The sequence below is a fragment of the Rutilus rutilus genome, assembly GCF_951802725.1.
Source record: "Rutilus rutilus genome assembly, chromosome: 7".
Taxonomy (NCBI): domain Eukaryota; kingdom Metazoa; phylum Chordata; class Actinopteri; order Cypriniformes; family Leuciscidae; genus Rutilus; species Rutilus rutilus.
This window is the reverse complement of record NC_140221.1, coordinates 3,864,177-3,879,930: the sequence shown is the minus strand read 5'-3', so window position 1 is coordinate 3,879,930 and position 15,754 is coordinate 3,864,177. Positions and strand designations below refer to the sequence as shown.

General features: G+C 37.7%; 1 protein-coding gene across 2 annotated transcripts; it reads right to left on the bottom strand.

The window, feature by feature from the left end:
* Nucleotides 1-4,385: 4,385 nt before the first annotated feature.
* On the bottom strand, nucleotides 4,386-14,357 carry mat2ab (methionine adenosyltransferase 2Ab; the record flags this gene model as incomplete). Of its 2 annotated transcripts, XM_084413687.1 has the most annotated exons (9): nucleotides 14,173-14,356; nucleotides 12,204-12,281; nucleotides 11,990-12,112; nucleotides 10,634-10,746; nucleotides 10,414-10,557; nucleotides 9,060-9,278; nucleotides 8,764-8,946; nucleotides 7,602-7,735; nucleotides 4,386-5,689 (listed from the first exon to the last, which is right to left on the bottom strand). In XM_084413687.1, exons 1-9 carry the CDS (start codon nucleotides 14,270-14,272, stop codon nucleotides 5,587-5,589), a joined length of 1,197 nt encoding a protein of 398 aa, XP_084269813.1. In that variant the 5' UTR covers nucleotides 14,273-14,356. The 2 variants fall into 2 exon arrangements, with proteins under 2 accessions (XP_084269813.1, XP_084269814.1); XM_084413688.1 differs by lacking the exon at nucleotides 4,386-5,689 and having other exon boundaries at nucleotides 7,598-7,735; nucleotides 14,173-14,357.
* Nucleotides 14,358-15,754: the final 1,397 nt, after the last annotated feature.

Here is a 15,754-nt window from a genome sequence, read left to right as displayed (position 1 = left end):
TAACTGTAGAACTGTTACTGAAGAGCAGAATATGAATATGATTCTCTGGTAGCTGTTTCTGTGCTGCATGCAACTGTCAGAAGCACTAATGCAACTGTTGATTCACCATTAAGCACTTAAAGCAAACACTAAACAATGCTAATAAAGTCCCCCTGTGGTGAAAATCAAGCTTTTAATGTTTTTATATGCCTATGTGTTGTTTTTAATATGCTTTAATACAAACCATGTGTAAATTCATAAGTCGACAGCATTGCTGAGTATTTTCTCCTTAAAACTGCAGTGAACCAAAGACAGTCTCAAAAACACGCTTTGAAATCGCTGGTGTTTCTGACGTCACAAACTACCTTGTAACCAATCAGATCAACGTGTGATCGTCAACCAGTGGATCTCTGAGCTGTGTGAGTGAGTGGAGGCGGGCTCATTTGCATATTCATAGAACTGTGTATACTAAATCAGGCAAGGGTGTGGAGTTACATTCAAGATTTTTTTTTTTATCAAGGAAAAACATTTAAATATGTAATTTTGGTGATCAAAGATGAGTTTTAAGGTATAAAATTACTTCATAATTATACTTATTTTCAAACAACCTTTTCCAAAACGTATTAACAGTTCTAAAAGTATATGTATAAAAACACGTTATTCATAGCTGTAAACTAAAAAGGTGTATTTTTCATTGACAGAGAAATACTGTATTTATCTACTGTAATAATCCATATCATACAGCAGGACCAGTGATAGATAATACTCAATGTGCTAAGACAGCACAGATCAGCTGACTGCTCCTACTCATAAAGATGAACCCTATTAAGTTATGACCACTCAGGGAAACCACAGAGAGATCGGTAGCCAGTTGTGAATTACAAGGGGATTTGGGGGGTGAAACCGTATGTTGCCGAAATGGTTCACTCGTAGAATGGGAGAAACTGCAATGCGCAATATGGCAACTCTCATAAAAGAAGCCAATTGGTAAAGTCATTGCATCACTGCAGCTGCTGTTTAAAAGTTCCCATTGAACCAGTGTTTTAGTGGTTCAAATGACATAATCTGAGATTACATATAGGCGGGTGTGCTCAGGGGCTCCAAATGTCTTTACTCAGGGTACGTTCACACGACAGCGATGTACTGAAAGCAGAGAATAGTTTCCTTTGCATTTTTCACGTACATGCAACAACGGGAAAAACGTTAAAAACGCTGCATTCTGCTGCCAGGCCAGTAGTTGGCAGTGTCACTTTGTGAAGAAACTACACGATTATTATAGACTGAACACACGCACATGACGTCCCCCATTTTCACTAATTCACATTGTTGTAGTTCACACGGAAATGATGACGGTGTCGTTTTCAAAAACTTTGAAACCCATTTTTAGGCCCCCAAAACTCTGTCGTGTAAATGAACGGGGAAAAAACTAAAAGGTTTCAGTCTTTAAGTTGAAAACGGTGTCGTTAAACAGAGCGCTGTGGCGATGACATATTCTTGTAGGCCGACAGTAGCATCACCCTAATTCACTTGACAAAAGGTGAATGGGATTTTTCCATTGGCTTTTGGATGGTAATCGCCACGAATGTCACAAAACTTCCCCAGAAATGAAATGTTAAACGTAAGGCTATAACCGAATGACAACACCCGTAAGGTTTTCTTTATTTAAAAACATTTCTCCTGAAAATTCCTTGAGTTAGAATAGTTTGCGGGAGCACAATTTGAAACACAATAAGGATGTGAAGGCAACTAGTGAGTAGAGGAGTTTCTCTGTTCGGTGTGATGTTTAAAGCTACACTGTGTAGGATTTTCTCCCATCTAGCGGTGAAATTGTTTATGACTACCAACTGAATATTACTTTCTAGCCCCTCCCATTCCGAGGGCGTTTTAACTCCTACGGTGGCTGTATTAATTCAAATCTGCCGGCAGTCGCGAGTAATCTCCCCCTCGCATTCGTCACGGTGCCACTGAGTGTAAAAACGCGAAAGGCGAAGCTTGAATTTCCAGGTATGTCCCTCTTTGGCTAATGTATTTTCAAGATGGAGGCGCAACATGGCTGACGCCATTCGAGCGACTCGCTCGTATGTATTCACCTTATTCCGGAAGTAGCACTGGGTGGCGCCATCCGCGTAATCTCACTTCCTGGTTTAGCTACTTAGCGCTTTGTTTGCCCTGGTCCAATCTGTTATCTGTCTTGATATAAGTAGTAGATAGACTATAATATTATAGCCAAATGCGTTGGCCTATGGTTATTAACAACTGCTGCAACGTACTAAAGTACATTTCACTTGAAGCTTTTGAAACAATGCCACAATCAAATTATTTAATAGCTGTCTTTCTAATAGCTATTACTTAGTTATGAAGATGTGCACAAACTAACGTTACATGTAAAGTTTGAAACATTATTACACCACAGTTTGTTTGCTTAATCACCAGATACATTTGCAGTGTATAGCCAACAGATGAGAAAAAAATAGCCACGAACTGGTGTAGAAAGAAAGTAGAGCCTCAACTAGATGAACAAGAGGGTAACGTTAGCTTAGCTAACTGCTAGCTGCAATTTCTTATGCTTTGATCTCTAACACAAGTAATGGCTGTAAAATAAATCCAGCGACTGAATTCTAGAGGACCATAGCTTTCAAACAAGGTATAGCATGTGTATGTGTCCTGTAGTGAGACCATTACAACATTAGATGTTTGTGGCTAATGTAGGCTAAACACTACACATCGGCCGGGCTGCGATCAGACAGGCAGACGGGTCATATAAACACCTAAAAGTCGTTTAAAAATTACCCCGAGAAACAGAGCATTGCTGTGCTGTTGGTACACACGTACATAGCACATTTGGCACAAATTAGCTTATCTTATGTGACATTTTATCAGTGAGACTTCTCTGCAGTTTTCCTCGAAATTGAATGAGGGTCCGCTAAACCGGAAGTTGGTTTACAACGGAAGTACTGGACAGAAGTAAAAGTGGGCGGGGCGGAATAAGGTGATCCTAAGCCCCACCCCTTCCGGTTGACCACCATGGGACCTTACTTCGGAAAAATATTGTGTGGTAGTCAATGGCTCGAGACAACAAATATTTTGATCTCGTTTGAATTGTGCCCTGAATTACACATATGATGTTTGTCAATTTAAAAGATACATTTTAAAGTCAAGAAAGTCATAGTTTGATGTAAAACTGTTGAGGTATAAGACTGTGAAAATAAGTAATTACAGAGACTACAAACCCAAAAGGCGCACGTGTGACGTCTGAAGTTTACTCTAACTTTACTGAAGCTAACGTCGGTCATTTTTTCTATAGTCTTACGTTATAATCGTAACGTTACGCCGTCATGCCTGAGTGTTTTGTACCAGACTGCACACATACGAGCAACGGATCTTGTGACGTACATAGTGCGAGACGAGAGATGCAGTTCATTGAGCGATTTTCACATAAAACTAAATGTTGCTCTTCTGTTTTATGACAAACTGCGACTTTCTTGACTTTCATAATTATCTTTTAAATTGACAAACATCATATGTGTAATTCAGGGCACAGTTCAGACGGAATAAAAAGATAAGTTGTCTCTCGCCATTGACTACCATACATATTTTTTCCGAAGTAAGGTCCCATGAGCCGGAAGCGGAGGGGAGGGACTTAGGCTCTCTATTCTAAATGGCAGATTCTACGCTTACGAGAATACTTGATTAGTTGGTGGAAGTAATTACACATTAATGAGCACATATCATTTTGAAAGAAGAAAGTGTTTTTTGCTAAGAATCAACTTAAAAAATTACACAGTGTAGCTTTAATTATCCCGACCACATCTGGAGTCCAATTTAGGCGCTTGTTAGCATCCTCGTTTTTCATGACAATTAAAAGAGAAAAAATCACAAGAGGGTATTACTGATGAATTTTATGTCATATAATAAAATATCCTGTTCTTGTTTAAACCACATACCTTATTTCAGGTATTTATCCATTGATATTTATTCAAAAAACCCATTGACTTCAGGACAATGAAAGCGGAAGTGCTAAAATGCAACTCGTTTCTGGGTTTGGCCTACAAAAACACATCATCCTTGCAGCACTCTATTAACATCGTCTTATCAAACATGAACCATTCAGATAACACAATGCATCTTCCAGCATCACCTCAGGAAATATTTTACCACAGTAAAACTGGAAACCATAATTTGTTTCCACCTGCCGGTTTAAATCACGTCAGTTCACTGTCTCTTGATAAACTACACATTTGAGTTTGAATGCTGATATAACGCAGTACAATTATTAACTTATGGCCATCTTAAATGTTTCAATAAAGTACATACTTTTGTATTATATGAATATAATTCAAACCTAATTTCTCATTTTCAATTTTTCATGTTTCTATAAACAGAGAGAAAAAGACAAGACGACATCATAATAGAAAACATTTTATTGTTAAAAATAAATTAAAACTGGAAGGTAGGTAGAGAAATATATATATATATACTGTGTATATATATATATATATATATATATAGAGAGAGAGAGAGAGAGAGAGTATGCATGTAAACATGGCTAGTTTCTCTGTACAACACCAGCCAAAATTGCTATCCCTCTGTTCAAGAAAAGACGAGAAAGAAGAAATACAAATAGCATCTTACAGTGCATTAGAGTATTGGCCAAAAGAAGTGGCACTGCGTACCCAGGCACTGCAGCAAACACTTTCCTTCTGGCTGGTCCCCAAAGTTTTTCTGTAAGACACTTGGGAACCACAGAGCACTAGGGAAGAGACCAAGAACAGCAACATACAGCATAACAGTTGACCTCCAGAGTACAATATGACAGCACAAATAAATAATACACATTAGCCGCGTCTCCACTGTCACTTCCGGGGCTTGATCGGGCCTCGTTCAATCACTTTCATGTTTGAATGCCTTCTGTTTGTGATCCGATGTAGATTCTGATCACATCGATGCTTGGGTTTTAAATATTCACGTAAACAACACAAATGCCAGCAAACGCTCGCTTTTATCATGTTTGTTCTGCGATCATGCCGTTTCCAGTGATTTCTTTCTGATTGGTTTTCTAATAAAACTTCCATGTGTTGGTGAAATGATGTGCTAGTGTGCCGTTGTTCCAGAGAGGCGTGTTATGGACAGGTTTAGTGAAGCGCTGTGGAGCTTCTGGCCCGACAGTGGAAAGTAACGCAGCAGATTTTGGGCTCGTTGCTCCAGACCCGAGGCTATTAGCCCCGCCCGGCCCGTTTAAAGCCCTGGCTCGCTCTGGCCCGACAGTGGAAACGCGGCTATTGTTTAAAAGTACTAAAAATGGTTGGGAATGCTTATAATACAGTGGTGAAAGTGGCGCATAAAATCAAAAGCCATAGTTAATACTGGCCAACCAGTTTACAATTCTTGAATTTAAAATGAACATATTAATCTGTGTAGTACACTTCCTTTATCCTAATGCTGATGAACTAGTGCAATGGTTGATGATGATGCAATATGATGGGAAAATGAAAGAAAAAGATGGACCAGCAGGACTTGTACCAGAATAAGACTTCTCCCCATAAGCCATGCGGGCTTCTCTGTAGAATACACCAGCAGGCCTAGAGAGGAAAAACCTTAACAAAAGGTTTAGTAGTGCAGCTTTTTGGGCACTTCCCAAGAGAAAGAGTCACGGCCAAAGTGGCCGTAAGCAGCAGTCTTCTGATATATTGGCTTCTTCAGCTCCAGCTCCCTAAAACACATTGGCCATGGATTATTGACTCATCAAAATGAAACTGTGTGCAGTTAAAAAGATGATCATGTAGCAAATATTTCAAGTGTGCGTTTGTACACCCAGCCAGCCAGAGAGGAGATGAAGCGGTCACTTACCGCTACACGCACTAGTCACCCTGAAGAAGGAAACCGCAGCATGAAATAGAGAGCAAGTCTAATAGCAAACACTAGCTAACCACTCGAACCTTTCCACTTTAGTGTACCATGAATCCAGAGAGGAAACATGATGGCTCTGTTCCACACCAGAGAGCTTTACACTGGAAGTTTTCTAACCACAAGTGGCTGATCTAAAAGGCTCTTCATGCTCACTAATGTGTGTCACACAAGTAGAGATATAAAGTGCACGAGAGACTCGAATGCTCACGGTCAATTGAGTGCAACGGTCAGATCCCGGAAGTAAAAACTCCTTTAATTTTCTCTAGAAATACACCGATGAGAAAATTTTGGCCGATACCAATCACCGATAATTCTTTACATTTGAAAGCCGATAACTGATATATTGGCCGATAAATCTAAATCCAAGTCATGTAATTTTTGAGAGCCTGATTACAAAGACAAAAGTCTCACCATTAAAAGCCATGACCCAAGCACACTATTATAATGTTCTCATTATATTTTTATATAGCCTATATGAGACTTGTGTTGTACTCAGACAAGTGATTCCAATCATATTTCAAGCAATTCAAAACCAAAGTGTCTCAGCTAAAGGAAATAATCCATTATTTATTGGCTTTAATATATATCGTCTAAATTGTTTTATTGGCCCGTATATATAAAAAATAAAATGTATATTTATTGTAAAAATGAACATATATCGACGATATCGATGTGGTATCGTGCATCCTAATTTTCTCCAAAGAGGAACTGATTTTTAATGATGACTTGGTAATACGCTTTTGATATTCTGTTTGCATTATTTCAAGTTATTTTTTAAAATAATTGTTTAACAGGAATTTGTGGTTAAAAACTACATTACCCATGATGCTGTACGGGAAATTTGACCAATCAGAGAGTCGCACCGAGCAAATCACACCAAAAGAGCTTAGCAGGGAACATGAAGCTCTGCAAATTACGTAATCAAGTTGGCTTCGCTATTCTCGCAAAACACTTAAATATTTGTATATATAACTTGCATATAACTTTAAAGAATTCACCTCATTGCTGGTTGGCTTGGTTAATGACTTGTAATGCTTTAACAAAGACTTTTTAAAAATCTCTATGGGAAAAATGAATGGAAAAAATACTTCCGGAACCAACGCCACTGAAAAAGTGGACAGGCACTAATGCACTTTATTCCAAACAAGTCTGACTTTAGCATGTTGCTAAGCTAACGACTCAATATTCACAAAGTACACGCAAATTTTGGGTAAAAATGTGAATTCTGTAATTAGATTAAGTTCATTAAGGTATTATCTGTGACTAAAATACTCATCTTTCTACATAGTATGTGCTGACTGCTTTAAAAGAGCACTGCTTTGCAGTAGTGTGTGTGTGTAATAATCATGTTGTAACAATTCCAGTTTTATTTTACATTATTACTTTTCAATTTCTGAATGTCTACCTTAATACTTGATGCTGTATTTGTTAGATACAAACATCATGCACTGTTTGGGGTCAGTAAGACCAATTTCTTGCTTTTCATTCTATTATGTACTGAATCTTGAATGATTGCGTTGAAAATATTTGAACGAGTTTGCAAAGAGTTATATTATAATCTGTCTGATGGAATCGAGGGATGCAAAGACCCAAAATAGGTGAAGCACAGACAGAAGCAAAAGAAAAAGGAAAGATTTACACCCAAACCTGTTAAGCTGAAAGATGAAGAAATATAAAAGCGAGTGAGAAGAGTGTGTAAAGACAGCAGCTGTTACCTCACAATGACTCCTGGACGAAGATCAAAGTTTTTCTTGACTATTTTCAGCAGCTCCTGCTCACTCTTTTGGGATGTGCCATAGTGGAAGATGGAAATGGAAAGAGGATGGGCCACTCCAATGGCATAAGCAACCTGTATCATAGTGAAGGAGATTTCAAACACTGATGAACTTGATTATTTAAATCTTTGCTTAAAACTCATTATTTTTCTATTGCTTTTAATGTTCCTTGATGATTATTTTTGTATTTGACTTCTGTTAGTATTTTGATTTTCTTTTGCTGTTTAGTTTGAGAAAATTATCTCTGATTTTATTTTTGTGATATTAGTTTTCTACTGCTTTTGCTTGTATTTATTTTATCCGATGTTGTAAAGCACATTGGTCAGCTTCTGCTGTTGTAATGGTGCTATATAAATAAACCTAACTTAAACTTACACCGTGTCCTAACCAGACGCGAAGCGATATGATTCCAGCGACAAATAATTTGTCTGTCCCCTATGGTCTGTCCATAGACAGTATGGGTCTGTCCACACTAGATGCGACGCGACTGCGAGATGCGTCAAAATCAATCAAAACCCACAGCCAATCAGAACAGCGTGTGGGCGGAGTCTCACGGCACCAGAGAGTAATCTTGACGGCACTCGCAAGAAAATGGATAAGTAGCTACATAATCAAATTCACAAATATTACACCACTTAAACATTATTAAAAACACATAGGTTACTGAGTTACTAAAACAATCTTTGTCAAATACACTTGTTTGTTCACAGTTTGAACGTTCTTGTTTCCATTTGTTTAATTTCAAGATCTGAGGTGAATTATCCATTGTTGCTTTTACAGCTACAAAGCTGGAGCACTAAATGATATTCAAAGTCACATTACATGCTTTTAACATTAAATAAAGCACATAAACAGCACCTGAGATTATCATTGCCACACTTTGTGTGTGTTGTTCCAGCGCGACGCCGCAGAAAAATAGAAACCGTTTCTATAATAGAATCATCGCGTGTCGCCGTCGCGGCCGGTTAGGACAAAAACTCTGATTAACATGGAAAATAACCTTTTATCGCGCGCCGCGTGTAGTTAGGACACGGTGTTAAACTTGATCAACTTCAAAGAATTATACTTGCTCAGCAGAACACAACATATCTGGGCGACTGACCTGCACAAGAACACGCCTGCACAGTTTGGCCTTCACTAGAGACTTGGCCACCCAGCGGGCAGCGTACGCAGCAGAACGGTCCACTTTAGTGTAATCCTTTCCAGAGAAAGCTCCTCCACCATGGGCTCCCCAACCTCCATAGGTATCCACAATGATCTTACGACCAGTCAGGCCGGCGTCACCCTACATCAGTGGAGTAGCGTTTATATTAGTGTGAAGAAGAAATAAATAACACCTTGCTACTCATTCATGTACGTATTACAACTTTATTGAAGATTTACAAAACTGGTCACTACCTGAGGGCCTCCAATGACAAAGCGGCCACTGGGCTGCAAGTGGTAGATGGTGTCATCATCCAGATACACGGAGGGGACCACGACCTTGATGACTTTATCTTTGAGCGCATCACGCATTTCATCTAGACAGATGTCTTCATCGTGCTGCACTGAGACTACAATAGTGTGGACCCGCACCGGCAGCATGGCACCACGATCCTGTCTGTACTGCACAGTCACCTGTTCACAGAGTCAGGATGCACTGTCAGGACACACACTCTACACAAGTACCTGCATGCACTTCTAGCTATGTTGTTCGAAAAAAGAAGAAAAGACAAAAAAAATTGTGTTCAAAAAACACATTTTGTGTTCTGAAATGCAATACCCAGCATTGCTGGTCACCAGGATAAGGTGTGTTTTGCATGCTGGGAGCAGAACGGGAAGCGTGAGTGTTAGTGAACCAGCTACACCAGTTCAGTTCTGCTTGAGAACAGCTGGTTTACCAGCTAGACCAGCACTATACCAGCTCTAACCATCATAAACCAGCCTGGACTAACATGGAAATCATGCTGGATTTTCAGCAGGTTAGAATGCAAGAGTCGAATTCTGGGAGCAAAAACTCATCTTTTTTATTTAATTTTTATTGGGAAATTTATTTTTAATGATTAGAATGATTATTATAAAGCGTTATAATGATTATACACATTACAGACAGACCTAATGTGTGCTATGAGGTTGTTAACTGATGGTATATGCTTTAGTTGTCTGTTTGCGATATTTCAAATTATTTTTAAAATAATCATGTTAACATCTGAATTTGTGATAAAAATGACATTACCCATGATGCTGTGTATATGTGTATATATATATATATATTAGTGCTGTCAAATCGATTAATCGCGATTAATCACAACTAACATAAAAGTTAATGTTTATATGTGTGTATATCATTATATTTATATATATACAGTATATATTTACAGTGTATATATATATATATATATATATGCACTATATATATTTGTGTGTATATATATATATACATTGTGTATATATATATACATATATATCATATACACACAAACTTTTATGTTATAAGTGATTTTTGATATAAATATAAACTAAAAACATATAGTTTCTATAGATATAATCAACAACTTTAAAATAATTGTTTTATATTTCTCCAACATTTTTAATTTGACTATGCAGTTCACAATGCGTGAAAGGGATTTTAGTCAAGTGTCTTTTTGTCTGATTTTTTTATATTTTTTTTTCCTTCAAATCAAAAATGTAGAATGTTACGATTCACCTCATTGCTGGTTAGTTTGACTAACGGCGTATAACATTTTAACAAAGACTTAAAACCCCAGCAGACCTGAGTCTTGGAGTCGGGCCGGAGCCAGGGCAGGGTGCCGTTGCGCCTCAGTTCTGCCATCTTGGCATTTAGTTTGTGGGCGAGCACAATAGTGAGTGGCATACATTCCTCTGTCTCATCAGTGGCATAACCGAACATTAGACCCTGAAAGAATAACAGGAAATATTAATATTGAAATAAATGTAATTAAAAGAGTTTAACTGACAGTTTTTGGACTCACTTGGTCGCCGGCTCCAACGTCCTCTTCGTCGCGGTCTAAGTGAACTCCCTGGGCGATGTCTGGAGACTGCTGCTCCAGGGCCACCAGAACATTACAGGTCTTGTAATCAAAGCCTACGGGTTCAGGACAGAGAATATGGATCTGTTTCAGTTGCTTCGATGACATTTTTTTTTTAGTTTGTTTGTTACCTTTCAGAAGTACACTACCATTCAAAGGTTTGAGGTCAGTAGGATTATTTGAATAATTAAATTTAAATGAAAACCATTTTTTTAAGGGGATGGTTTGGAGTAATTTCAACCTAGGGTCCTTTGCACCATGACCTCGAGCCAAACACCCCCCATCAGCCTTTTTCTCCTTGGTTGAACATTATTAAAGTTAGAGCTTATTTAGAGATATCAGCCGGATGGTTTAGTGCAGGCGCTAATGGATCCAATGATGTATCTCGTAAATTACCTCAATAATAATGCCCAGAATGGTATCAAACTTCTACAGTGGTACAAATAGGTTCTGTACTCATAAAATGAGGCATTGGAAAGTTTGTAAGTACATTAGGAGTTTATTTGATGCCAGGACATTTACGTGCTTTTCCCAAACCCCTGAACTAGTGACGTCGACGTCCGGGTTAGCGGTAGCATTAGCAATCAGGCAAGTGTTATTTAAATAAACTCCTGATGTACTTACAAAATTTCCAATGCCTCGTTTTATGAGTACAGAACCTCTTTGATCTACTGTAGAAGTTTGGTACCATTCTGGGCATTATTATTGAGGTAATATACGAGATACATCATTGGATCCATTAGCGCCTGCACTAAGCCATCCGGCTGATATCTCTAAATAACTTTAATAATGTTCAACCAAGGGAAAAAAGGCTTCTGGGGGGTGTTTGGCTCTAGGTCATGGTGCAAAGGACCCTAGGTTGATTTTACTCCGAACCATCCCTTTAAGTTAAACTAAAACCATTTATTCAAGTTAAACGGACACCATTGATTCTAGTTAGTTGTACATGGTTGGTTCTATTGGGTTTTACTCGTTTCAATCACAGTCCATGACTGAATCATGTTCAGCCAAAAATATATTTTTTTGAGTGAATGATTTCTAAAGGATCATGTGACACTGAAGACTGGAGTAATGATGCTGAAAATTCAGCGTTGATCACAGGAATACATTACATTTTGAAATATATTCACATCGAAAACAGTTATTGTAAATTCTAATAATATTTCACTATATTACTGTATTTTTGATCAAATAAAAGCAGCCTACACAACATTTAAAAAATCTTGCCGACCCCACACTTTTGAAGGCTAGTGTAAACGCTGCGGTATCTATAATAAAATGTAGGATCATCAAACAAACCCTTGGCTGAGTCGTCGTAGCCGATGTGTTTTATGGTGTCACGGACCACCTTTTGATAGTCTACGACAGCACGAGACGTCACCTCTCCTGCCAGCAAAATCATTCCAGTCTTGGCTACAGTTTCTAGAAGAAAAAGAATGAAAAGGGGCCATGAAACATTATTATTTTCAGGAAGACTGAAAAACACATGCAAAACTCCAGAAAGTCAACGTACCACAAGCCACTTTTGCATCTGGGTCTTGCTTCAGGTGAGCGTCCAAAACCGCGTCGCTTATCTGGTCACATATCTTATCTGTACAATGCAATAATAACAATGATTAGTGTTCTATGAGTTTGTCAAAATCCACACTAAGCTTATCCATTTTCCTAAAGACGTTATTCTTGTGTACATGCATTTGAAATTGTATTTGTTTCTGTAAAAGCACCTCTGTGTGACACGTATGATAGATGCAGCATAAGTGTTTTACATTTCTTTATACACATAAGAAACAGGAAGAAAAAAAACGAATACACTTTATTTTAAGATGTTCGTGTTACTGTGTAATTAGATTGTGTAATAATTAACTACATGAACTTGCTATTGGGTTAGGAACAGGGTTTGGTTTGGGGTAGTTACATGTAATTATGCATCATTTACTGTTTTTACTAAACACTGTAAAATAAAGTGTTGCCCCCCCCCAAAAAAACACACATCTGCAACTTAAGGTACATTTCGATCAGTTTTGGAATTTTAATTTAAAATGCAGGTGTTTAGGAAAGTGATTTAGTGTTTTTTTGTCACTGTTTAACCCTTCTATTGTCTGTTAGTGACAATAGTTAACAATAATATCTTGTATATCTTATCACAAGCACAATAAAAGCAAACTACGTGTAGTTTTCAAGTTATAAAAATGATTGAAAAAGAAGTATTGCATCTGTTGTTCTTATGGTTCACTTCCGAAGAACTAGTTGGCTATTTGAAGAATAAATGAAAAATTATTACTTATTTTTATTGTTTTATTATTATTTATTATTAATTATTATTATTAAGATCTTCCGCGTTCAATGGCATTTTATACTGAATGTTCAACTATCACATCTGAAACTATAAGAAATAAAAATGTGTCCATGAAATAAAAACAAAATGGTTGCACTTTATTTTACAGTACGTGCACTTACAGTACCTAAGAAAGTACTGGGTAATATAAGGTAACTGCATGGGTTAAGGTTACGTTTAGCGGTAGATTCAGGGTTAGTAGTTATTACCCAGTTATTGTTATTACTATAATAAATGCATAGTATGTACATGGGAAACAGGACTGTAAAATAGTGGGTTACACTTTATTTTAAGGTGTCGTTGATACAGTGTGATTATATATTTAAGTAGTACTGAGTAATATAAGCAACTACATGTACTTGCTAGAGTTAGGGTAGGATAAGGGTTTGGTTGTGAGTTAGTTGCATGTAATTATGCATAATTACTTGTTATTATTTTGGTAAGTGCATCATGTAACAAGGACAACTGTAAAATAAAGTGTTACCCAATATTATAACGAACAAACCCATTTCTGAAACTAACTAAACTGACATGTAAAGTATCTGAAAATAACCTTTATGGTACTTTTTTGTTCTTTTGGAGATACCAGTGCCAGTATTCGCTCACTTTCATTGCAGTTGAAAGAACCGAGTTTATAAAACCATATGGATAATAACGCAGAGTGGGCGGAGTCTGCGCGGAGAACGCGTGTCTGATCCCACGTGTCGCGAGACTGTGGCTCAATACAATACCTGGAGAGCTGCCTACTTCATTGTTAGAGAGAGAGAGAGAGAGAGAGAGAGTGTGTGTGTGTGTGTGTGTGTGTGTGTGTGTGTGTGTGTGTGTGATGAGAGCATGCTGTCTAGGATGGCAGCTCACTAGTTTTTGAGACACAGCCATGGAAACAAAAGTACAATCGCGTTTCCAAGTCTACAACACATCCGATCGACATTCATTTATTCTGAACATTGATGAATTATATGTAACGTTACATGTTTGCAAACAAAAGCAAATACAGTTTTATGGTTAGAAACAAAATCGAATGAAAGAATAAGGAAAATAGAACCGTACGTTATTACAGTGAACATGCAGAACAGGTGCTGATATGTTATGTAATAGCGGAGTTGAATACTGTAACATCACTCAAAGTTTAGTCTGGATATTTTACCTGGATGCCCTTCTCCAACGGACTCCGATGTAAACAAGAAGCAGTCCTCCTCAATGAGAGAGTTATGGAACCCGTTAATTTCTCCGTTGCCGTTCATCATCTTTAGTTTCTCTTTTGTTGTAGGCTACTTTACTCAATCGTTTGGAAAGCGCAGGAAATCTGTCACCCCTCTGAGGAACGCGGGAGTATTTATGGAACGGCCCGTCTCGCGTCATCAGGGGCCCGCGCTCTTTCGTCCTCTCGGGTGACTGGACGAAACCATGTTGCGCGGAAGGGGTGTGACACAAAAATCTGTGGGGCAGGATGGCTATATGTCAAGAATGATGTAAACTTGCATGAGATTGCACCCGCAGCGAAGTCCACAAATACACTCTTGCGCAACGTGCTCTCATAACAAACATTTGAAAACATTAAGGTACGTATTTACACAGAAACATACACCAAATAATACTACACTAACAAAAACTTACCGTGATAAAACCACTTATGATATGTATCATACATTTAAGTACACGAAGACGCACGTGAAGTGTGATCAGTGTAATCTATGAAGTAAGTAAAAATCATGAAAATTAAAACTTGCCACTCTAAAAATGCTGGGTTGTTTCAAGCCATGTTTGGGTCAAATGTGGACAAAAACCAACGGTTGGGGTTGTCCATATTTGACCCAAACATGGGTTGATGCATTTGTTTAGTCTAAGAACCTGGTAAGAACTCACACTTGCGCAACTTTTATTTTTAGCAATGAAGACTTAAAATATAATTAACCAGTCCATTAGGATACTTTGGTTATGGTTTTATACACATTTACTGTAATACAGTGATATGCTTCTACATTAACAAATTATAGGCTACCATGTTTTGGACACGCACCATGGAAATCTTATTTTTTGAAGGACATTGGAGTATCATGTAGCCTAAAGAACATGTACAAACTTACACAACTCTTAGTGATAACAAAGACTTAAAAACAACATTAACCATTAGGCCTACTTGTTAAGGTTTTACACACATAGTAATAAACTTAAGACTACTACTATAATAAAATGTGCAAATTACCATGATTATGACGTGTACTTTAGGAGTATCATATAAACAACATGATATATGATTATGAAATCCATGTTGCCTCACGATCTTGTGCAAAATGTGGTGAAAACAAGCATCATTAAAATATATCTTATAATGGACTAATTGGCCACTGCAATAACACAAAAGAACCAGAATGACCATGAAAAACATTCATACAATAATGCATATATAATTTATCTCATTCTTATTTGATGTTTTACATCATGATGTTTGACATTTACATGAGTATCATGTAAATGTCATTATATCAATATGAACTCCATGCGAACACAGTCTTGCGCAACTTACTGTGAAAACAATGAACGCTTAAAAACATGATACACCATAATGTTGGCTTCAGAGGAAACCAAAATACAATTACAAGAGATAAAATGGATGCCCTGGAGATTTGTCATGCTTTATCGGCTGTTCTGATGTGATTTGAAGAAAGGTGAATTGTATGTCTGCTTCTCACTTGAGCATTGCCTCTATTGTCAATATTGCCATGGGG